General features: G+C 39.6%; 1 protein-coding gene across 5 annotated transcripts in view; it reads right to left on the bottom strand.

The window, feature by feature from the left end:
* Positions 1–26,143, bottom strand: part of cdc42bpab (CDC42 binding protein kinase alpha (DMPK-like) b) — a 102,973-nt gene extending 76,830 nt beyond the window's left edge. The window contains exon 1 of one of the 5 annotated variants that reach the window (XM_061754774.1): positions 24,788–26,143. In XM_061754774.1, the coding sequence (XP_061610758.1) occupies positions 24,788–24,965 (178 nt within the window). In that variant the 5' untranslated portion in view covers positions 24,966–26,143. The remainder of the gene's footprint in view (positions 1–24,787) is intronic. The other 4 variants (XM_061754777.1, XM_061754771.1, XM_061754772.1 and 1 more) reach the window with 4 other exon arrangements.
* Between the last annotated feature and the right edge of the window lie 217 nt (positions 26,144–26,360).

Genomic DNA, 26,360 nt, shown 5'->3' with positions numbered 1-26,360 from the left:
AATTACAGCAGCATTAAATAAATTTCTCATGGCTGGATAATAAAGGCTGGAACCTCTCTATCACCAAGTGTCTCATCAGAGATGGTTTTCAGTGTAGGGGTGACATTGTAACATAAAAGGGCACGCCTAAAGCCTTGTGTTGTAGACAGACAGGCTTGTTTTCCTTGCCAAAACATGTTGAGTACAACTGGGCAAACTCTGTCCCTGAAAAGCACTTCCAGCAGTGTGTGAAAGCTTATGTTTACGAAGTCCAAACACAGCACAGTTCTGGTTCCAAAATGCTTAGCAATTTTGCAAAAATAAATTGAAGCCAGGCGACACGGTGGACGACTGGTTAGAGCGTCTGCATCACAGTTCTGAGGTCTGGGGTTCAATCCCCGGACCCGCCCTCACGATTGGATTCCATTTTCTTTCTTTAGATTGCGGTTCGATTCAATATCGATTCTTTAGGGTTGCAATTCGATTCAATCAGATATTTTAAATGTTCGGATATCATCCTGTAAGAAGTAAAAATACACAATTGTGTGTGAATTTTGAAAATTTTAATATTTATTTTTGATGCCATTTAAAGATACTGTTTGTCATGACACATCACATTAAGTAATAAAACATCTGAAAATAAAAAAATTGCACATAACTTATTTGTACATGGAGTACACAAGTGAAAAAAAATGGCAGTTGTGTATAAACACTGAAAATGTAAATTGCATGTAAACAAATTGTTTATTTCCTCTTGTACAATAATAACTTATTTGTTCATATGGAGTACAAAACTTAAAACATAATGACAGCTCTGTATTGAAAAACTAAAATGCATGTACTATATACATGAACAATATTTATTTACTTATTAGGGTAACTATTATTATTTGCAGGGTATTTAAGTCATACTAATTAAGTAGCATGTTTGCGCCATTGTGAGACAACCCGGTACCGGTACTTTATTCGTCAAACCCAATGCATTTAGTGAGTCTGTCAACAAGTTGGAAGTGATAGTTACGTACACAGGGGTCAGTCGCACTTTCTGTCAACTTCAATGACTTCAAAACCTTAACTCAGTGTAGAATTCCGGGACGCCGACTTCAGGCATTCATGCCTCATTGGATTGTCTTTTGTCGATTTCTGTGTTCCAGATTTACAGGGGAATTCAAAATGACACCAAAAAGATTTAAAAGTAGAAGTCGCTCGCTTCACACTACTTGCTGCCACTCCTGTTTGCTTGAATAGACATTGTGTTCAGCTTCCGGCCATACAACGCAAACTACATGCACAGCGCCTCACAGTGGCCAGGTGGTAAATCGATTCAGCAGCTTTGCTCAATCGATATTGAATTTGCAGGATGAAAAATTGCAATTCATTGCTAAATTGTTTTTTGTTTTTTTTTTTTACCCCACCCCGACTCTCTGGCATATATTCTTCAAACTATGTGTAAAAACAGTTATATTAACAATGTTCGATCGTGACTTGTTCTACTTTTTTTGTTACTGCAAGTGTGTATCTTAATGAGTGTACCACAGTGCCCCTCAGAGGTCAAGACGTGCACAGGAGAAACAGCAACCCCAATAAATCACCTCGAGCCTCAACACAATACATAGTCCTAATTTCCTTTCTGCCAAGATATTGTCAATAAAACTAAACCCCAGTTGCATCAACAAGTTCAAAAGTGTATTACCACACGTGGAGAAACCAAATGCTGTTCCCAGCATATAACTGAAAAAATAACTGAATTGAACTTTGTTATTTTCCACTTTTAAAAGTATAATTCATATTTATTAATTATTGAGGTTATTTTTAATGGTTTTCCAAGTACGTTTTTTATTTAATCTATTAAATTGTAGAATATGCTTATGTTTGAGTTAAGCAGCTGCTATGTTGCAATTTAAATATATCTTTTTTTATTACTGGTTATATTGAGGTTATTTTTTCAAGGTTTCTACTATAATTTGTTTATTTTATTCAATTGTAGTACATTCCTATTTTAAAAAGTTACTTCATCTAACCCATTGGTTAATAATAAATAGATCAGTTTTTCCTCATACAGACTATTGCTGATTATTGTTGTTCTTTTCGTAATATTAATTGATCAAGCCTTTTCTAACATTCCATACTCCAAAATAAGTAAACTATTTATTTATTATTACTGCGATATCGGATTGGAAGTGAAAAAGTTGGCTCGGGACATCCCTACTATAAAATATTATTGTAAGCCACTGTAACATACCCAATTTGACCACTAACACGACACTTATGGTAAATATAGGGGGGGGAACCTTTAATTAAATAATACTCAATTTAAAGGTATTGCACATAAGTTAAATAAAAATATGTACTAAAAAGTTAAATACAACTGAACTGTACTTGGGCAGAGATTCTTTGCATAGCACTAGAAGGAGCCCATGCTCCTCTGGTGGTACTAGTACTCCACTGAGAATCACTGGTCTAGATCATGCAGGATGTGATTAACCTAGCATTCATATCAAAGAGTTGATCTTGTGTATTAAGTACAATGCAATGACAGCGCAAACACAATGAAACAAGCATTTTTGCTGTCTAACGGCAACCACTTCTCTGCACACACTGGGATGGTAGAGGTAATCGACAGTAATACATCGGTTTTGGGGTTTTTGGTATAAAATACCTTGTTTCTCTCTCAAAATTATCTCTTTATTTTGCTTGTCAGTGCATAAAAAAAGGAAATCGGTACCGTACTAAATGTAATTTATTTGTCGTTAACCATTATTTAAAGAATTCCTTTGAGGGCTAAACTGCTTCTTCTCCGTTGACTATTTACATGTGACAATACAACAGTAATTAAGTAAGCAAATATCTATAACAAAAACAAACAAAAATATAAACAAAAAACATTACTTGTGTAACAGTGGGATTAAGCATGGGTTGATCCCCGCTCTGCAAGCATGACCAATCGACCTACACTTAATCCAACGGTTACACTTGTATAGTCAAAGGTTAAAATGTCACTTAAGTGTGTACAGCAGGGCCCAACATAACGTGGCTCAAGAGTTTTCATTAACACATCTTCAACAACAGAAAAGCGCTGCAAATCTTTAGCAATAAATGTTCGCACTGCTCGGGTCATTTTCCTACGTTTATCTTAAATGGCACGGTAGGCGTGTTCAAAAGTATTCTCAACTGACACTTGTTGTTTCTTTCACTGGTTTTAGTTTTTAAGAGTCTCGGGACTGTCGTGTCTCTAGCAAAGGTTATAACAGGGTACAAACTAGGGTGACAACTAACAATTATTTTCCGATTAATCTGTCGATTGTTTTTGATTAAACGATGAATCGGATTTTTAAAACGTTTTTAACATTTCCATCCCTTTATTCAAATACATGACATTATTTCAAACTGACAGGGCAGAAAATGCACAAACAAACGGATTAGGATTCAGTTACTGGTTTGGTCCGTAGAATTTCAGAAGATTGGAATTTCCAATGTAAAAGATGTTTGCAAATACCTTATTTTGATGAAACACAAAGATAATCAGTCTGCTTTATTATTATAATACTATAATTATTAATATTTACTGTTGAGAGGCAGACATTCTGAAGATTTGGACAATTTTGAGTAAAACGAGGTTTATTAATCAATTGTCAAAATTTTATACTCAATTAGTTGTCGATTAATCGTTATATATAATACGAACACAGAAGAAGCTTGGTCATATTGCTTGCGTTTCCTTAAAAACTGACATTTTTCAAGCAAAGCTTGCAGACAGTAAAATGTCTGTCAACAGTTTTCACTCCCCTCGTAATCAACGGCTAAACCGAAATTACTCCACACCGGAGATTAGAATCAATATGGTGCTTCTTCACATTTTTGTCTCTCAAATCCTCCGCTTACGCTCATGGTTTTACACCATCTGTGAGCTGAACTTTGAAGCCGAACACAATTACAACTGTGAGTTGGTGAACACGCAACACAAATACACACACACACACACAGCGTCAATGCAAAGTGAATTGAAAACCGAAAAACCGCGGCACAAAAGGATGTATAGTTCTATGCAGAGCGTACTGAATGGTTTTACAGAGTACCATATTTTACCCTAAATAAAATTGTAGGTTAATAAGCGAAGAACACATAATAGTATCTAAATTGGCCGCCAGAAATGTCGATCAAAATAAGTACGTCTACACTACACTACTTCCATTCACTTTTTTTTTTAAGACAAAAGACGAACCATACATTCAACACAGGAGCCATCCTTTGTTTTAATAAAACAAGCGCCGACAACCTTGGGTAGAAAACCAAGGGTAAGTACTGTTTACTATACATGTATAGCATGAGAATATTTTCAATGAACAGTCTAAGAGACGTGCTAAAAATAATCAATGAACTGATTGTGCAATCAAAATGAAAATGGGCAGGATCCTCTAAAATAGGTGGAGTTGTTAATTGCCACTCCAGTCATTTTCTTTGTTACAAGACATTTGCGCAATTAAGTTTGGCTACTAATTACACTTTCAAGAGGAAATGTGTCAGTTTGGGATTTCAGGACTTGTAAACAAACGTGCCAGGGAAAAAAAATGCAACAACCCCTAAGTTTAAAAAAAAACAAAAAATTAGATCACGCAAATAGTATCACAGTGAGCCACTGTTGCTGTCTGAGCTACTGCTTCCGAACAGTTGCATTTGCTCAATGTGTCATTCTCAAGAATCGGTCTTGTATTTCTTTTGTTAATTCACTTTATTTAGAGATCACCACATTTTATTCATTTGTTTAGGTGCATTGATCCCACCTAAAAGGTTAAGTGATGAACACCTACAACTGAGCCAAACTCTAAGAAATGCTTTAAACTAACAATTATTAATGCCATGATTTATTAACCATTACGCTAATAGAGTGATGAATATGTCATGCAATTGAACAGTATGCAGAATTATTTTATCTTATTACATAATATACTGTAAAAATTGTCCTGTTGTAATGTTCTTGAAATGTATAAAATATGGAAAAATCAGACAAATTGTTATGAAAGTAACAATTTCTTTGGGTTGACAGCTCTGTAGTCATAGCCATAAATGCAATTTTATATAAAAAATAAAATAAAAAGTTGAATATATTTCTTTGCCATGTTTATAATTGTGAAATAAACCTGCTTTATAATGTAAACAAACCTGGTCTGGTCCAGTTTTATACATTTATAAATCGAATATGGAAATTAGGGGGCAAAAAAATCATGACATCAAATTTAGGCCATAATAGCCCAGCACTATGGTGAGATATTTTTAGTCATGTTTCTTGGAGGCGCCCTGGAGTTCCCAGGTACCATGTAGGTGACCCCTGATTTAAAGGATGTACCATTGTTAACCTAATAGTTAGGAAAACACATTTAACAGCAAAATATTAGTCTTTTAGATCAAGGGTCATCAACCAACAGGCCACAGACTAGTACGGGCTACATAGAGAGACTACACTAACTTTGTTTTGTTTGTTTTGGGGGAGGGCGAGAGACACCTGTGCCTCTGTCAAAACGCTCATCCCGTTCATGTGATACGCGGGAAAAGTCACCTGGAATTGCCTCGAGCTCCCCACGACCCTGAACAGAATAAGCGGTATAGAAAATGGATGGATGGATATTCTTTAATAGTGTTTGTAGTTGCAACAACACAGAATGTTGCATTAATACTTTGTGTTGTCTATTTTTTCATTTATTGACCATGCTTGAATTTCACATGCTAAATTTGGTTTCATTCTGCATGCTTGGCTGACAATTTAAACACTCAAAACAAGGGTGTGCAGTATTGATTTGTCAAATTTAAATGTTGTACTATATAGCATGTCATGTGGACATGGAATTTTGTATAAATGCAAAGAAATCAGTATAAAACTCCCTTATCTTTTTAATTAATTAACATATATATATATAGACAAAATTAAGATTATTCACTTAATAGGAAAACCAATCAGCGTGAGCATGCCTGGGTAAAACTCAAGTGTGATCCATTTAGGATGGATGCACTACTTTAAGCTGTGACAACAAACAAGCTTCTGGCACAGTAGCAGGCAGAGGCCGAGATAACAGGCAGGAGACGAGTGACCTCACAGATAAGTAGAAGTCTGCGTGGGAAGATACAGTGTGATCCGTGATTTGACGAGGACGTGGGCCATCGAGGTGAATGTGTAGACACTGCCTCTCAACAGACTCAAACTGCACGCTCAACTCGTCAATCCCGGCAGGTAGATGCCAAGATAGCACACCAACTTTCACCCAACAGGCTCTACTACCACACCTGTGTCTTCTCATTTTATAATGCAACTGCATGCCTCACATGGTAAGACATGAAAGAGGCAGGCCACAGTCATGTTCCCGTAAAGGTGTCTCAGTTCATGTTCCAAAACTCAAGCATGGTCAACTTTAGGTCGGTAAAAAATGAGTTTGCTGCTACCCACCCAATGGACAGCAGTGTTTTTTGCATATTCAGAGAGGATAAAAATAGTTCCATAATGTCAACACAGTTTGATAAATGTAGGCGCAGCACATAAATGTCATAAATCAAGTGTTAAATTTTCATTCAGATTTGTTGGTTGTTAGAGGATTACACAACTGCAGTACAGTTCAAAAGTCAGGGCTAGTATATTAATTGTGTGACAGATACAATGAGGAAACTTTCCACAATGTTTTGTGAAGGCAAATGATAACACTAACTTGGTTGCATTTTTTGAGTCACTGTTTATTTGCATTCTGCAAAGTTGAAGTTCTCAAACTAATTGGAGGGACAGTTGCATAGATAAATTATACAAGACATTTCCATTTTGCTTGTGGATAAGCAAGCATGCTATACTCAAGTCCACCTCTTCCAGGAAAGTGCACCATGCTGGAGCACGGCATGGAGTACTCAAATTAGTTAAACTTTAGTTGTGATCCACAGATTGCCAAGTGTGAGTTTCTGATTAGTATTTTACATTTATACTTCCTCCTTCCTCCGTTCGAGCATGTGGAAAGTGTGTCCGCATTGCCTTTATTTAAACTTCATTTTTACTGGTTTGGTTTGGTTTACTTATTTTATTCTTGCTTTTTTTTTTTTGCTTTGATGTTCTAAATAAAGCCAATCAATTGCTAATTATAATGCAAAAACGCCTCTCCTGAGAATGAAGCATCCCGGCTATGTGGGTATAGAGTAGATATAGCCAGTGGGCCAGCTGCATTAACTTATTTTCTATGTTAACACAGTGTACGTAATTCTTGTTTTACCTAGATCGTTCAGGTGGCCCTGTTCCACATGGTAAATAAACTGATAGTAATGTTGTGTTAGGGAGACCAGGCTGGACACAAGGTAAGAGACAAGTGACTATGGTGACAGACAACAGCAGAATGTCTGTGAAATGCAGAGGAAAACAGCGGTGAAAAGCACTACACAGCGTACAAAACAACTCTTCGCTAGCAATGGGGGTGGAACGGCCAATAGTGAAATGTGTGTGTTTAAGCCTATTCTCCTCACAAAACTTTGGACAGGACAGCAGAAAGACATTTTGAAAGACAAAGCAACAGTTACCAATATGCCCACTGGTATTCTTTTGGTAGGAGTAGGATAATGTTGTTAATTGTTGTAATTTCCCTACTACAATGTCAGGTGATGGCGTTCCCACTGGGTCAGTTCCGCAATGTTGGACTAATTTACTACAATCATTAACTGCTGATATTTCTTAAGAAGTGTTATTCGGAAGCCTAATTATATTCCACTCTCTGCGCACCTTTTTCACTCTGAATGTCTCCTTGCATGGGTGTGATCTGGTTTTATGTGCCTTTTCACTTTATTGAAGGGGGAAAATCGAGAAAAATCGGAAATCAGATTTTGGGGAAACAACAAGGGGAAAAAAATGTAGATTTCATTTTAAAGGCCATTTCGCAAAGTCTGGGAGGAGGCCCCAGGGACAAACCCAGGGCACGCTGGAGGGACTGTCGCTCAGCTGGCCTGGGAACGCCTCTGGATCCCCCCAGAAGAGGTGGGGACGAAGTGGCTAGGGAGAGGGAAGTCTAGGCTTCCCTACTTAATCTGCTGCCACTGCGACCTGATCCCGGATAAGCGGATGAAAATGGATGGATGGATCACCAAGTCCTACTTATTTGTATATTGTACTCTGTTTATATTTAACTACACACTGGAAAAAAAAGAAGGTTAACTTTGTTCTGGGGTTCAAACAGATTAATCCATTCCAATTTAGTTAAATGTGAAACATTGCTTCGGTTTGCAAACGAAGTTCCACTGTATGAGTAAGACAGGTGGAGAACGTATTTAAATGACTAGTGGCTATTGAATATGACATGACTAAAGGCTAAACAATTCAGTGTTAAACTGTTATGTCTGGATTATGACCTTCAGATGAGGCAGTGTTGAGGTCCTCTCGCTATATACTGTATAAGTGAACAACAGAGGCAGCTCAATGGAAGACAATTGAGATGGCAATCACAGCACCAACAGGATATCCCTCACCAAGAGACGAGTCATAAAAGAATGACAGGGTTCTTGTATTTTGTGGTTTCTCAGGGGGTAAAAGTCCCTCACACAGGGAAAACAAATCTTGTGTGATTACCTTAATTTAAATTAAAATAAATTTATTTTTATTATTTAAATTTGAATTCCCTTACCTTACCTCAAAGAGGTAACTTTTTCTGAATGTATGCAAGAGGAGGAATCCTGCTCACGAGTGAATGTGTGACTTGTTCCCATGAACAGCATTGTCCAACTGGCTGAGACACTTTAGTGTTAAATAGCATACTTGGGAACGACAGTGTGCCCGGGACAATTTTATTACCCTTTGTCTTCCATTTGAACAAATGTATTTTTTTCTTAATTTTCAAACAATCAATCGGATAGTTTAAATGTTTCCAAATTACACTTAGATTGAAGTCCTATAAATCACAATTCAACCAAAAATAAGTGGAACATTTTCAGAGGTAAAATCAAAAGCATATTTGTGTGTCGTTTTGTCTTTGACGCTTTTATTGTTTCTTTGTTTACTATGCATCTTTTACCACAGAATGGATTAATTCCATTTCCATTATTTTCTATTGGAACGATTGTAAATACAAAAAAAAAAAAAAAAAAAGGGGGGAGTTGACCAGCTTCCGGGATGGCTCATGTTGGACCTAGGAGGTTCCACTGCATACAGTAATTGTAATTTCTTTCTGGAGAATTTTTTTGCCACGTTAAAATGTATTCTAAAGGCATGTATTATTTTAAGAAGGCATATGAATTTAATGTGATGATCCTACTGATATGTAGTACATGTAAACTGCCATTTGAGGATTGAGCAGTTGCCTCATGCAAACTCTGACAGCATCAGTAGTGTTAGAATGAAGATTGTGTGCGGTCCTCAACTAATGGGTCTTTCTTGTTCATTCAGCATCAAGGTCCCTTTACGACTATGACAATGTTAGAAAAAGGATCACACTGTGTGTGCATGAATGCAGCACAAGAGCTCTTTTAGTAATGCAGCTCCACTCTGCGCTGTCAGGACACTGCAGTCTAAGTGGACTATGGCAAAGCTGGGATACAGCAGTGTGGGAGGGACAGAGGAGATGACACACAGGAAATAGACATGAGAACGAATCTAAAACAGGCGAGCAAGTGAAGATGCTCTATTATAACAAATCAGCAATAGCTGGAATGCAGCATTTAAAGAATGCTCAAATGAATGAAAGCTGATTGACCATCACAATGAGGGTAGAGGCAGACAGGACAGACAGACAGATACACATAATGAGAAGGAGGGCTGAGTGGGGTATTGGTGGACAAAGGTCGATCTGGCCCCTTCCAAACAGCTGCTGTGCTCCCGAACATTGCACCTCAGCTCCAAATTCCACAAGCAGCCCAGCTATTGGGGGCTGCGGATTGAGTCAGCGTTTTTTTTTTTTTTTTTTTTTTTTAACACACACTACTGAGCCCTCTGCTCAAAGCAACTCGTAGATGCGTGGCAAACATAGAAAAGTATAAAGCACCCAGATCTAGAGGTTTGGAGCTTTTGCCTCTTGCAGAACCCTAAACCAAAACCAGGATGGACACCAACGTTACAAAATTATTCTGATCAATTATACAACAGTGAATGTATAAAATCTAACACAAGACAAGGATGGTCAGGATGGTGATATTTTCTGGAAATAATAATGTAATCAGCGCAAAGCATGAATAAGGACAAATTAAATTATAAGTAGCAACAGGGCTTCAGGATGCTGCAAGACCAATAAAGCATGTTAGATTATGGTCAAATACAGGTCCTTGCTGAATGTCACATAAAGGACAGAACAAGAGCCCTGCAAACAGCAGCATATCATGTTATAAAATGATCTGGTCTCTATCAATTGAAAGTATGAGGGAACAGAGAGGCACTAAATCAGGCCACTGATGATGATTGCTGATGACGACCATGACAGTGCAGGTAGGGAGAAAACGATTGAAATAATAAGTTGCACTTTAAAAATGATGGCTGTCCTCATGTTTGCTGCAAAGCAAGAATGCTTAGGAATTGCAAGTACATTACTGCATGTCTAATCGAGGTACAACCTGAGGAAATTGGTACAGTAATTGAGTTACCATCTCAGACTGTAGCTAACACTACAGCTAGCAGTTTCAAGGACTTCTGCCTCAAGGTCTGGTCACTGTTCGATCATTGTACTTGTCTACACACGTTAAGTAAGCAAGTCTGTTGTCTACACCAGGGGACAATCCGGCCAGTAGGATGAATTTGAAGGTGAAAAAAATACACAATAGACATTGTGGTGGTGGGGACTAAGGATAATTTTGAGAATTATTATGGTCTTGTAAAAAAAATGGAATGGTAATAATTCTTAGGTATTCATAATTTAATCAATTTTAAAGTGTGATACAATATTTTATAGTTCCAAATACCTGTGACTAAAAGTTTTGTGCCTTCAAATACAATCACTGTGATCAGGTATTATGCACAGCACACATTGTACCAGGGGTGTCAAACATACAACCCGCTTGGGCGGGGTGACAATCTGGCACGTAGGATGAATTTGAAGGTGAAAAAAAAATACAAAAGACATTGTAATGGTGGGGACTAAGAATAAATTTGACAATTATTATGCTCCTGTAAAAAATGTAATGGTAATAATTCCTAGGTAGGCGGCACGGTGGACGACTGGTTAGAGCGTCAGCCTCGAAGTTCTGAGGAGTGGGGTTCAATCCCCGGTCCCGCCTGTGTGGAGTTTGCATGTGCCTGCGTGGGTTTTCTCCGGGCACTCCGGTTTCCTCCCACATCCCAAAAACATGCATTAATTGGGGACTCTAAATTGCCCGTAGGTGTGAATGTGAGTGCGAATGTTGTTTGTTTGTATGAGCCCTGCGATTGGCTGGCAACCAGTTCAGGGTGTACCCCGCCTCCTGCCCGATGATAGCTGGGATAGGCTCCAGCACTCCCGCGACCCTAGTGAGGAGAAGCGGCTCAGAAAATGGATGGATGGATAATTCCTAGGTATTCATAATTTAATCAATTTTAAAGTGTGATACTATATTTTATAGTTCCAAATACCTGTGACTAAAGTTTTGTGCCTTAAAATATAATCACTGTGATAAGGTATTATGCGCACACTGCACAGTGGGGCAAAAAGTATTTAGTCAGTCACCAATTGTCCAAGTTCTCCCACTTAAAAAGATGAGAGAGGCCTGTAATTTTCATCATAGGTAGTATACCTCCTCAATGAGAGACAAAATGAGAGAGAGAGGGGGAAAAAAAAAAAAAAAAAAATCCAGAAAATCACATTGTCTGATTTTTAAGGAATTTATTAGCAAATTATGGTGGAAAATAAGTATTTGGTCAATAACAAAAGTTCATCTCAATACTTTGTAATATACCCTTTGTTGGCAATGACAGACGCCAAACATTTTTCTGTCAGTCTTGACAAGGTTTTCACACACTGTTCATGGTATTTTGGCCCATTCCTCCATGCAGATCTCCTCCAGAGCAGTGATGTTTTGGGGCTGTCGCTGGGCAACACAGACTTTCAACTCCCTCCAAAGATCTTCTATGGGGTTGAGATCTGGAGACTGTCTAGGCCACTCCAGGACCTTGAAATAATTCTTACAAAAAGCCCCTTCTTCGTTGCCTGGGCGGTGTGTTTGAGATCATTGTCATGCTGAAAGACCCAGCCACGTTTCATCTTCAATGCCCTTGCTAAGGAAGGAGGTTTTCACTCCAAATCTCACAATACATGGCCCCATTCATTCTTTCCTTTACACAGATCAGTCATCCTGGTCCCTTTGGAGAAAAACAGCCCCAAACCATGACGTTTCCATCCCCATGCTTCACAGTAGTTATTGTGTTCTTTGGATGCAACTCAGCATTCTTTCTCCTCCAAACACAACAAGTTGAGTTTTTACCAAAAAGTTATATTTTGGTTTCATCTGACCATATGACATTCTCCCAATCCTTTTCTGGATCCTCCAAATGCTCGCTAGCAAACTTCAGACGGGCCTGGACATGTACTGGCTTAAGGACTGTCACTGCGGGATTTGAGTCCCTGGCGGCGTAGTATGTTACTGATGGTAGCCTTTGGTAGCCTTTGGTACTTTGGTCCCAGCTCTCTGCGGGTCATTCACTACGTCCCCCTGTGTGGTTCTGGGATTTTTGTTCACTCTTCTTGTGATCATTTTGACCCCACGGGGTGAGATCTTGCGTGAAGCTCCAGATCGAGGGAGATTATCAGTGGGCTTGTAGGTCTTCCATTTTCTAATAATTGCTCCCACAGTTGATTTAGTCACACCAAGCTTCTTACCTATTGCAGATTCAGTCTTCCCAGCCTAGTTCAAGTAAGTCTACAATTTTGTTTCTGGTGTCCTTTGACAGCTCTTTGGTCTTGGCCATATTGGAGCTTGGAGTGTGACTGACATTGACATTTATACTGATAAGATCAAACGGGTGCCATTAATACAGGTAACGAATGGAGGACAGAGGAGCCTCTTAAAGAAGAAGTGACAAGTCTGTTGAGAGCCAGAAATCTTGCTTGTTTGTAGGTGAACAAATATTTATTTGGTTATTTATTAATATAAAGATTTTCCTAATGTATTTGATTTGTTCGAAATTCAAACAAAGTGAAAAACATTTGTTATTATATCAAGTAAGGTAAGATTTTAGTGGTCTCCCCCTCTGACATCAAATTAGGCTTTATGTGGCCCCTGAACTACGATGAGTTTGACACCCCCAGTCTACACAAAGTGTGGCAGCATAAGTACAGCATGTTTATGAGTGAACCAAAACCACATTAATATATGTTGATCACTTTACCAAAGGAAAGTAATAGTACAACTGAGGAGTCAGAAAATGTATGTGGTCCAAACAAATTATGCTACCTGTGGAAATGTTAATCAGCGCAAGACCCATAATAGAAATTCACTTCCTCCCCAGGCCTAAACTTACTAAAATAGAACATATATGGAATTCCACAGAGGTGGCCAACCATATATGGAATTCCACATAGGTGACCCACTAAACAGAACTACAATCTTATTTAGAGCTTTGGGTAACATATTCCAAATAATAACCACAAGGAATTAAGGTCATAAGGCTTCTAAACTGAAGAAAAGTATTTCTCCACTGCTAAGTACATGCCCACAGCTGTGAAGCAGAGACAAGCAAGTCTTGATTGGATTCCTTGGCATCACCCCCGATCCAACCATAGCTGGTGTTTTGTGCCTGTTTCTCTGCTGACAGATAAACATCCTGCAACAGGAAAGAGAAGCCAGGCTAGAGAAGAAGAAACCAGGGTCCAGAGACAATCATGTTATTTATTAACCTGTTCCATGACAAGGCTGCGGAGGGCTCTGGTTTTAAGAGCCCTAAATAGGTTTTGTCGTGTGGTAGAGACAGCAGTGGGTCGGCCATTTCACAGACTCCCATGCTGACCGTTTTAAATGGGCGCAAAAAAAAACACAGAGGATGCATTGCAATTTAAGATTTAATGTTACTTCAAGAAACCCATCACCCATATTAAAGGATTATCATGACTTCAAAAAAAAGATCACTTCTGAGATATAATACTGTGTACACATGGTTTAAAATGGATCTACTGTGGAAGCCAAATTGCGTCTATGGCTGAATCCCAAAAAGCCTTTGATTCTCTAATCCTTAGCTTGAACAGCAGGTAGAGGAAATTTGCTCCAAATTTGGAACATTGTTTTAATCCTCATTCTATATACATTTTAACGTGGGACATACAATATTGGTGCTTATGCTCACTACACTATGAACCGAGTAACTGCTACTACTGAGTAACACTACAGTTCAGTTTACCACCAGTTCCAATCAAGTGAACCTTGATAAGTCTTGTGCTTCCACCTTGGAGCGTGTAGGCTGGTGATGTAAGTCGTGTGACATTATAGCATACTATTGTGACAGCAGGTAATTCTCCAATTAATTAAAGCAAATAAAGGCAAGGCGGGTTAGTAATCAATGGACAAGATTACCAACGTAAACCAGTGACTGATACCCCAATTCAAGGGTGAATTGAATATTTTTGACCATTTACTGTTGAGTGTAAGATGTAAAATGTGTACCAAACTGAACTGAAAGGTTCTGCTTGTGGAAACAAACCGCAGCCTCCACAATAAAGTGATACAGGGTGTTCGGAAAGTCACTGTGTTGTTTCAATATAGAATACATATGTACCTACTGTATTCTATATTGAAACATGTCTGTTAATAAACGTTTTAGGTGACTTTCCGAAAACTCTCACTATAGACAAAAAAAAACACTGTGCATAGTCACTAACTTATGACTACGTTTTGCTGGCATTTTTCTAAGACTGCTGAAACACTTTCATTTCCTGGCTCACAGTTCCTCTCCAACCAAATGGGAAGAGACAAAACTATGTAAAAGTCTCTCTCTTTGCACGCTGGCTGTGGATCACTTTGATCTCAAAGGATGGACATGGTAGGTAGATTTCCAAAAATGTCCCTGTTAACAACATGAAAAACTTTTGAAGAACGCATTCAAGATGTTCCCCCGTCTGCGGCATTGAGTTGTAGATGTGTCACTTTGGAGGCTACGGTTGCAGACAAAAAAAAAAGGACTTGCTAATTGGTATTCCGAGCTGTAATGTCATTACTAGCAGACATTTTTCCTGAATGACAAATGTTTACATTGTCATGTCATTAGAAGCACAGCGTTGAGTAATTTGCCAGGATTAAAACATTTCCTGAATGCTCATGCCAGTGGGACCTTTAGAAACACGGCCTACTTACATTAGTGTTGACACTGTGGAGTATGACACAAATAAATCAAGCTAATACCTGCCGAACCAGACATTAGAACTAAACTTGTGGTTATGGAGGTATGAGGCGTGTGCTTTATGTTAAACTACGCAGGTCCACTTGAAATGCGTTTTTAAAAGGCTGGAGTAGGAAGAGAAAGAAACCTAAGAACTGGGACACTGCAGGTCGCAGCGCCCAATTTCAATGTAATGCCTATATCCTATTTACATGTACTTTTCAAGTGAAATATATCCAATTTCACTGCACGCACATACTCAAGTGTTAACACCCAACAGCAACAACACAAAAGTAAACAAAAATTAAAGTTAAAAAAAATAAAATAAATAAAGATTGTTGGCCTGGACTGACTCTTCTGGCCATTGATTTAAATGAGGATAACCTCAGCATTACTCGGGCGGGACCGACACACATCTAATTATCTGATTGAGGGATGCTGTGTCGCTGTGTGACACAGTAGCAGCATTCAGTTTTGTGGCGATTTCAAAGATATCAGAGATCTGTGTGTGAACATGTTAAATAGGTTTTTCATTATTCAATTTTAATTGGGGTTCCCACGTGGATACTTCCAAGAGATGTTATGCACCTTAAAAAATACTTTAGTAAAAGCTGCTGACAAGACGTTGTATAAACAGACAAGCTGATGAACAAAACTAACCTCCATGGTGGAGGTAAGAATGCAGCCAACAAATTAAGCTCATGATACTGTTCATGATAGACAGCCAGTTGAGCAGGGGTCAGCCAAACCCACAAGGAAAGAATGAGGCAGAAGTGGACAATAAGATTAAAATCAAGATGGTGGGATGAGAGGAAGGGCAGGGGAAGAGGAAAAGGGGAGCATGAAGAGGAAGATGCCATTTGCGGTCAGGTCCTGCGGGTCCTGTAGGCCTGGCTAATGACCTGTGTGCTGCAGTGTGTCCTTTGGGCGTCGAAGAAAGGAAGTCGAAACACCCATTGCCACATTCTAATGAGCCATCACAATTAGCATTAAGCCTGTCTCTGCCAACAAAACATTCACAGAAATCCAGTGATGTCTGAAAAGTATAGCCATATAAGGGATGGGTATTTGATGACCCAAGGGGAAAATTCACAATCAACTCATTAATTCATTGTTTTTAAGAAAAAATAAAAGATAAAAAAAATACTAGTTTTACTTGGATAGGACAATCTCTCCCAGAATGTTCTAAACTTACAAACAAAATCACACTGATCGCTAAGCCAAGCATTGATATCATCAACGAATTGTCACTAATGTTCATAAAATTGCATGTAATCTTGCGCATTGAACCATACTTGAACAGTGCAGATGGATGTAAACATTTACTTACTAATCATCTGCTTCACTTATATTTCGGTGAAACAATATTTAAGAGAAAATTCTAACCAAGATAACTGCCAGGTGCTATTTAATATTTTCAACAACAAAAATCAACAGCTTTTAAACTCCCTTGTCCCCTATTCGAAACAAAAACTCCTTTACAGTCGTTAGACTTCTCTGTGGCTTTTGTACGTTAAAACTGTCATACAAGAAGACGCTGGTTGTTGTAAGAGCTAATTAAAGACTAAGGAGTACGAACAAACTGTCATTTTGTATACTATTATACCAGCAACAAAAATGAGACATGAGCTTAAGCAAGCTGAATTCATTGGCAAGGAAGTGACCATGTCAATGACTTCAACTGCTTGTCAATGCCACCACAATGCTGGACACACAAGTGAGCACACAATGACACAATGCGATACAGCTGTCTCACTTCCTTGAATGACATCATGTTAGACATTTGGTCTGAACTAGCTCACTGAGTTCTTGTGCTTGCTTCCTTCCTGTTCACTGTGCCCACCGTCACAGCCAGACAGGAAACATCAGAACAGCCTGAGAGGCAGTGAGGATGTCCTGTTAGGAGAATGCTTCTATAAAATTTTCAGGCCCAGTATCAAGACCGTTGTAATACAGACCCAATAATCTTAATCCTTCAATTCAGATGAGAAACCAATTCATCGTGCCCCTGAATATGTGATAAGCCTCATTTTTCATCCACAACTACTGAATTAGCTTCAAAGTGGTCTAATCACATGCTTGCTGGCGGGAGCCTAACAAGCAGAAAGTACAAGATGCCAAAAGGCAAAAAGGATAGTCTCACATACAAGGCTTTTTGTTCTGGATGAGGTGGAAACAAAGGGTCTTGACTTAGAATTTAAACCATGTATAAAAACACCAACGCTCTGGAACCAATAACTTTAATTCTAATGGCTATAGCAAGGAAACAGAGCTAAAAGTCAAAACAGCAAGTGTATGTGTGTGTATATATGTGAGTGCATACACACAGCAAGTTAGGTGTGTGTGTGTGTGTGTATATATATATATATATATATATATATATATATATATATATATATATATACTTACTGTATTCATGTAAACTATAAAATTTAGAACTTGCACTGATGCATTTTGTGTGTACCAGCTGTTTTTTGTCTCTCCGTCCGGGCATCATGGTCCGGCTTTGGACCGACACAGGATGAAACTACACGGCATTGAAAGGTATGGCATTAGTATTCAGAACACATCATTCATGTTTATTTCCTCTCCCTCCTATTGTTCTTATTCAGGGATTTCAACTGTGCCAAATGTTGCAAACAGACTGACAGTCTGTCAACAGTTAGTTTGTTGGTCCAGCTGGATAACTAGATTTAGTTATCGAGTTGGTCCAAATGGGTAACTTTATTTACCGTATTTTCAGGACCATAAGGCGCACTTAAAAGTCTTAAATTTTCTCCAAAATGGACGGGGCGCCTTATAATGCGGCGTGCCTTATTTGTGCACAGAGTTCCAAAATCTATAAATGTTGTTGTGTGATGAGCGCCCCGCTTGACTGACTGAGAGCATTTCCTGCCGACACGCTGCTTATACAGAGGAAAAGCGGACATGGCTGAGGACAGCATGCGGGCGTAAAGGAGAAAGGGTGAGCGTGAAGGAGGACGCTAAAGGCACGCCCTCAGTAGGTATGTAGCACGTATAGTATGTGCATTGTGCAAAACAACATCGGTTAGGCTAAGGACCCCCGAAAATGACTGCGGTCAAGCCAGCCTCCACTCGTAAAGTAGCAATCAAGCCAGCCGCCCCTAATTTTATTCATACTAGGCATTACGGTAATACGGCATGCTACCGTATGTTTTAAGCTAGCGTATAATACGGTGCGCCTTATGTATGTGTTAAATACAGAAATAGACCCCGTAACAGAGACTGCGCCTTTTAATACGGTGCGCCTTATGGTCGCGAAAATACGGTAGTCCAATTTCATTCAGTGTGTGTGTGTGTGTGTGTGTGCGCGTGCGCCTGGGGGCGTGCTGCCAATGAAACCCCTGTAGGGCGGAGCACACATATACATCCGCTACAGTCGAACAGCTGGACATTGCGGGCTCACACTGACGCTGGATTGCGAAAAGGTCAGGCAGCCTCCTCCATGTTGGTCTACTGCGGACTGGCGTGGCTGACACTTTTCAGAGGACCAAGAGGAATGCAGGAAAATATAATATGAACTATGTGAAATGTAAAAGACACAAACTGCCACTAGTACTACAAAAAAAATGATAATGTGGTAAAAAATATGTTCTTTGCAAAAAGGAAAACTCCTACAATAACCCAACAAGTGCAAAGCACTAAAACAAAACTGAATCATACACTCAAATGCTCAAAATTGCAAGTTTATTTTATTTAATTTATTTTTTTTTTTTTTTTAAAAGGGGGGTTGGTGTAATTCATACGCTTATAAAGTAGTTGTTTGTAGAACGGTGCTCAATCTCCATATTAAGTACATGAATCATTGCCTTTCACACAATTGCTGGTATGTGTTGCATATACATATAGATTAATTGCAGTATTAAAAAAACTGATCAAAACGGATCAAATATATGATCAGATTGGTGGATAAGCAGTATGTTGTGCAGAGGATATGGAGGCTATCTGGCAACTGGAGGGTTTTTCACCCCCATTAACAACATAATCCCCCAGTTGCTCCTGACATTGTGTTGTGTGCACTGCCATTTTCCTTCTGTGAAACTATTAGCAATCTAATGTGTACGAGGCAACACATCATTCTTGAAATACCTTGGTGGTTAGAAACAGGCTATGTAAACCCATTTAGTAGATATGGCTGTCTATAATGTGTTGGTATTCATCGTATTGTGGTAACATTAATATGGTGCATAAATACAAGTCAATCTCTGTGGTTCACAAACCGCACAGTGAGTGAAGGAGAAGGGGCACAACCCTGAACTAGAGAAGTCCACTCTGTACACACTGCAACTGCTGAAGTCAACACGAGGAATCGGGATAAAGCGTACTTTCCCATGTTCATTTCCCCTGTGGCTTCAGGTCATGAAGGGGTCTCCATTTCAGGTGGAATGAGGTCACCAAACAAGAAGAAAAGCACACCCATTTTAAATGTTTATCTTCTTCTGTGGCTCATTCACTTTTGTGGGGTGAAAAAGAAACAAAACTGTGGCAGCTTATTGATCTATCATGAAAAGGTGCACATGCCTGATGACCGTGGTCTGATTGTGAGGCCTTTCTAAGGGAGTGTGACTGTAGCTGTGCACTCTTAAGTTGGCTGAAAAAGGCAGGTCAGTTTAAACCTAGAGCATTATTGGGTTTCATGTGGACCGTTTGAACAGTTTTACAGCATGTAGGATTAAACTGTGTTTATGCCATCTATCAGATGTAGTCTGCGTTTGATACGCTACCACTGTGACTTTTGTTTTGTGGTGGAACAGCAGAAATTGGAGGCTGTGAAACTAATGCAGCGCTTGTAATTTTTATTGCAGGTATGCTTTTCTTCTGACCGCGTATCTACTAAGACACTCGAGGGAAATAACTCATCATTGTCAAATTTTGCTCAAGATAGCTAATATTTAGGAAAGTGCTACCATGGCTCCATGGTCCAACGATCAAACCACCCATCAGAAATCGTCCACACAGTATTATTAGGGATGCACCGATAATTACAGCAGTACCAGTGACAATACTGTACATTTTACTTTACTCTTACACATACAAATGCTCCAATACTATGACACTGATATCACTTTAACATATTCCTATGTTAATATCTACCAGACTATGTTTTTCTTCATCCCTTATCCATGTACTCCTTTAACATAGTACTAATAGTGTTCAGACTGAGACACAACATGATAGACAAATAGACAGATACATTATTCATCCCTTCAGAATAAAGGTCAAGGGTAACCTTTGCTCAGGGGCATTCACTGTATGTCCTACAGAATAAAGGTCAAGGGTAACCTTTGCTCAGGGGCATTCACTGTATGTCCTGTAGGTGTGTGGTTAACCAGAGTACCTAAGGCAAATGTCACCACTTGGCACCTCTCATTATATACTAATGGGTACACCAACATTTTTGCGAGAACAGCTGCATAGGCAGCTTTGCTGTGGTAGATTGACTTTGGTAACAACTACGGCAAAATATTGTGCACTGGCGAAAACAAGAGGTGTTTAATTAAAGAAGAAATAGTTGTGTATACTGTATGTTGGGCAAAACAAGAACTAGCTTTTTTATTCTCACACTAAGCAAGAGCTCCACTTCCAGTGTTTTAACAGCCCACAGAGATCAATTTTTAGAATAGGTTGAGGTTGTAAAGATGGCAACGGGTGCAGTAGACAAAACTTGAACGCCACAATCAAAATGAACCAGCATTTGACTACTACCCTGTCTACTGTAATGATCGATGAATTGGGGTAGAAAGTTGTCAGCAAAAACTGTTTTCCTTCCATTAGATGTTTACTTTCACTGTCTGGCATATCATTAATCCACATTCCCTCCTGTGAGGGCACATAGCTGTTCCTGCTTCTAGGGCTTTCCCAGACATGCAGGGCAGGGCAGGCATGCGCCGGCAGCTAGCTAAAAAAAAGGTGAGTTGTTCACATTCCTGCTTCATGCACAAACCAAACTCCCCATGTCACACAGGCGCACGCACACACACATACTGTAGCTCTTCTACACAAACCAGTGTGTGTGTGTGTGTGTGTGTGTGTGTGTGTGTGTGTGCGGTCCCCCGTGCTTCATGTGTCGTTGTTTTTCTCCTCACTTTGTACGAGAGGAGTGGAAAAGTCAAACCTGAAAACTGTGCACTGTAAACACCTTTGCTGGTTATAAATTCACAAAAGCTTGGGAGAGGCCATGCAACTGCGATTAGTGTGCAGCCATGGAAACAAAACTAGTTTTTTTAATTAAACAGCAATACAACATAAGAGTTTGGAGCTTCAAACAAAAGATTTACACCTAAAGTTACACAGTTAGGAAGTTATGTGCAGGGCTGCAGCTATCAAATATTTTTAGAATCAAGTATTCTACCGATTATCCTATCGATTAATTGGATAAAAATGTATTTTAGATAAACACAATTGCATTGTGTATGTGATGTGGACATTTTTGTCCTCTTGGGGTCGCTGGTGAATGCCGTGGGCATCAGCGAATGAGAGTTTAGAGTTGGCTGGCTGCTAACTGGCTAAACGGTTAGCTAGTCTCTATGTTGAGTAGCTCGGCGTGAGCTGTGGGCATCAGAAGCTAGTGTATGAATTTGATTATTATGTGTCTTTTCTTTCCGTTTGTTCAATAAAGCAATTACAAGTCCACTGGTGGCAGTGTCTATACTTGACCATGCGCGGGGCATTACAATACATTTTAACTAGTGATGGAATACTATATTAAATAAGCTAACATCAATATGGTACATTGTGTTGGCAATCGTAGACGTGATGTTGTGGTACACATTGCACTTTTTCTTCCTTGGTAAGTGTGAAATGATCCAAAACTTTGGACATTCTCTGTCTTTTACAGACTTTCCTCATGGCTCGGCGCCATTGCGCCAACTTATTGCTACACGGAGTGGTGCGTGCAACTGCACTAAGATTAGTCTGTGTAGAAAAATGATCCCAGCAAAGCTTCATGGCCAAGACTTTGCTTTGATCTTTTTTTTTTTTTTTTTCGATTAATCGTTGCAGCCCTTAAGTGTGCGTTAATGAAGCTTGGCTGTTAAGGTCGAATTGAGCCCTAGTACAAAGATAAATAATGATATCTGGAAAAAAACTGACACAGTATGAGAAAACCATACTTGGAACATTACAAGAGTAAAGCTGGAAAGTGTAACGACAAAATTCCCGGAAGGCGCACGTTTGAGAACAGCTACTCTCTCAGACCTGCTTTAGTGTACTGAATATTTGTTTTGTAACATGAATACATACTTGTTAAAACTGTTCAATTCAAATTAAATAAAAATTAAGTCCACGTACTTCTTTATCAGTAACAACAGACACCAACATACTGATGATGGCGTTGATGTCCCTAAACATTCACTTTTTCATTGTTTGTAAAACTTACTCTGAACTAACTTGACAACATCCTTAGCAGTCTACTGATTTTATCCTAGTGCTTCTCGACATATTACAACTTTAGTCTAAGACAATTCCGAATTATTCACATCATCTCGACTTAATTGCAATTTTGTTTTCGTAACATTATAAAACTATGGCTTTTGCGGTTCTTAATATTAAGATTTCTTTTCGATTATGACCATAGTATGGGAGCATTTGCTGTGTCATCACCAAATGGTCACGTGGTCTCTTGGTTGGCAGAAAGCCTGTTCAACTCAACAGCTGACCGAGTGAGCTATTCACGCTTATTTACATGAATTAATAAATGAGAGTGTTGTGTTGCGTTATGGGCTGTACATACACATTTGATACGAATGATTCTAAGAGCTTTTACGGCATCCCAAAGAAACCTGACACTCATTTAAAGCTTATGTACAGCCATTACATGACAAGTGTAACCAATACTTAGTGAGCATGTTTGCTTTCGACACTTGATGTAATGATAAGGCACTTTATGTTAACTTGTTTTACAACATAATATTACGATAGGTATTACATTGTTCATATTTAACGATGTTTGGCACAAAAGCGATGACAGATGAATCCCACATTAGCAAACTTGCATCTGACTCACAAATACTTGATGCCTGCGTTACTTTTGGTAGTATTTTACGCTTTATAATTGCCGTACTATCGTATAGAAAAATTACACAGATATCACTCATTTACTTTACCAAATAGGCAAACACACATCACGCATGAAGACGTTTTGCAGTCTGAACATTTTTCAGTCAACAACTGAATGATTTACACGTATACACGTCACAAGACATAGACTTTCATTAAATCTCATGAAATAATTTGTGTAGGCCGAAATTAAAAGTTGCCGATTAAATAAATGCCCAGGGGCGAGTCAGGGGGACAGATTTGGCACACATTTGCCCGTATAACTTTGTATTTAAGGCAAATCCTGGGTGCCGTTGTTGTACAGAAGCTTTGCGGCATATCTTTGCTTTACATCAGGTGGCCAAATTTGCATACTGCACTGTCAATTGGAAATAATGTCCTGTTTTAGAATAAAGGGATGGAAATAAAAACTTTTTTTTGAGGATTAGCACTACAGAAAATTGATGGATGGATTAATCCGATTCGTCAATTGATCAAAAATCAACAGATTACTTGATTATCTGATTTCGTAAAATGACAAAACTATTCTCTTCAAATTACAACTCCCATCCATTTTCCATCCCGCTTATCCTCATTAGGTTCGCGGGCGTGCTGGAGCCTATCCCAGCTATCTTTGGCCGAGAGGCGGGGTACAACCTGAACTGGTCGCTAGCCAATCGCAAGGCACATAAAAACAAACAACCATTCGTACTCACATTCACACCTGCGGGCAATTTAGGGTCTTCAATTAACCTACCATGTATGTTTTTGGGATGCAGGAGGAAACCGAAGTACCTGGAGAAAAAACACAGGTACGGGGACAACATGGAAACTCCACACAGGCGGGGCCGGATTTGAACCCGGGTCCTCAGAACTGTGAGGCAGATGTGCTAACTAGTCGGTCACTATGTCGCCTCAGATCACAACATATTCTTGTAAAATGTTATCCATTTAAAATTCAAATGAATTACAAAATTCATTTAAAATTCAAATGAATTACAAAACATAATTCTTACATTTACAGACTTTATTCTTGTAGCATTTGATTCTATTCAGAATGGCTTCCTTAGTACTTGGTGAGCTGATTACAGTAAAGAAAATATTAATATTTTCAATACAAAGCTACTTATTTTTAGGTGTGTACTGTGCAGTGTAGAATTTAACCAGCGACAAGTTATGCATGCCATCTCCCAAAGGGTAACAGTAAATAAGTTGCTGGACACAAGTATGATAGCTTGTTTTTTTTTTGTTTTTTGTTTTTTTTGGGAGGGTTAGTGTTGAGGAAAAGAGCAGGCCAACCGAGCCCCACGACTACTATAAAAGGAATGTGATGTGGAAGGGAGGGCCAGTGCACAACCAACGTTATTAGCCTATCGTCTTACCAAAAAAAAAAAAAAGAACAACAGTGAGGCTGGCTGCACAGGCCAACCAAAGGGGACTCAGTAAAAACAAAGATAAACAATAATTCTACTTGCTTACCCCAATCCAAAAACTCCAGGATATTCTTCTCTCTTCTAAGTGGAGAGTTGTTGCACTCATCGTAGAGACACACCAGCACGTCCAGCAGGGTTTCCACGCTGAGACACTGGCCATTGGAATCAGTGGGCCCGTCCAAAATCAGCTTCTCCAGCTTCTTCAAACGCACCTCTCCCGACATGGTTGTACAGTCCAGTTGGCTTTAATGTTGAGTGAGTCAAAATATGAAAAGTGGGCTCAAACGGGCCACTGAAAAAGTTCCCTCACCTTGAATATGTTTCGAAAGTTTAAAAAAAACAAAAAACAAAAAAAACAAAAATCACAAACTTTCAGCTGCGGGGAAGTCGCTGTTTCGCCGATTTACTCATGATCTTTGCCTCGTGATCCACATTTTGGGTGTACATGGGGTGCAGCAGCTCCCCATTTTAACGTTCCAGATCGCCGCAAGGCACAGGAGAAAAGTATAGCAGTCCCAATAACATAGCCTAGCTGCCCCAAGCCGGTTGGTTTGGAGGCTGCTCCTAGATTTCACAAAAATGGAAAATGGTCCTCTCGCCGCGGTTTAATAGTTCCCCCAGAGTAGATGTGGCAAACATCTGAGATTCTCCATTCCTGTTTGAAGCCCCCCCCTAAAAAAAAAAAAAAAAAAAAAAAAAAAAAAAAAAAATGCAAGGCAGAGCCGCAATGCTACAAAACCCCGGTGCCCCTCCTCTGCTCCGGGAATGCAAAGGGCGACACAGGCTTAGTTAGCAGCCTGCTACCTTAGCCAAGTAGCTTGCGAGCTAGCGATGTTAACGTGACTTGGCTTTACTGCCAAATGTCATCATTCCAATTTTCATCAAAGACTCCCCTTGTCATGTGCTCACCGTGCCTGTCAAACGTAACCGAAGTCGGGCTCTTTCAAATAGTATTCGTAATTCCTACCCCACAGTAATATCCTCTTGTTGTCGCAACGCAGTGCGGCCAGATATGTTCTTGAAATCCCAGTGTGCGTCCTCCAACTGAAACGTCTCCTGAGTTGCAGCCCACTTCGACACGACGGTTGTTGAAAGAGTCTAAAAGAGGAGTCCGTCAGTTGGCCGTCAAATCCTGGGGGCTCTTCCGTTTTGTTATTTAAGGTTACACGGGGAGCTCGTCTCCCGTCAGGAGGACGGCAAGAAGTCTGTTCTTGCTGCTTCCAAACACGGGACGAAGCCTCAACTCCCTCTCGTCCTCGTCCCCCTTTGCTTCGCCTGCCTCCCCCGCCGGTCGGTCGCCTCTTTGCTGCCTTGACACAGCGCGGAGCTACCCGCTAACAGAGACGTTCACAAGCGGAGATTGGCCAAATACAATAGATCCTAGCCTCGCGTTGCATCATGGGAAGCAAAGTTCAACTGTAAAATATAAAAGAGAAGGAGTGAGGAGGAAACGTCTCACCCCAAAACACTCCATTTCAGCGCTTACAAGATACGTGACAAATTTAGTTTAGTGCTACAAAAACACGATCTCGCCATTTTGAGGAAAAACGTTGACGCTGCAACGCATGCGTTGAACGGGCGACTCCGCCATCTTGGTGTCGATTTAGCGCCACTCTCAG

The sequence above is a fragment of the Phyllopteryx taeniolatus genome, chromosome 18 (assembly GCF_024500385.1).
Source record: "Phyllopteryx taeniolatus isolate TA_2022b chromosome 18, UOR_Ptae_1.2, whole genome shotgun sequence".
Classification (NCBI taxonomy): domain Eukaryota; kingdom Metazoa; phylum Chordata; class Actinopteri; order Syngnathiformes; family Syngnathidae; genus Phyllopteryx; species Phyllopteryx taeniolatus.
Note: the sequence above shows the minus strand (reverse complement) of the source record. Positions and strands in the feature narration are given on the sequence as shown.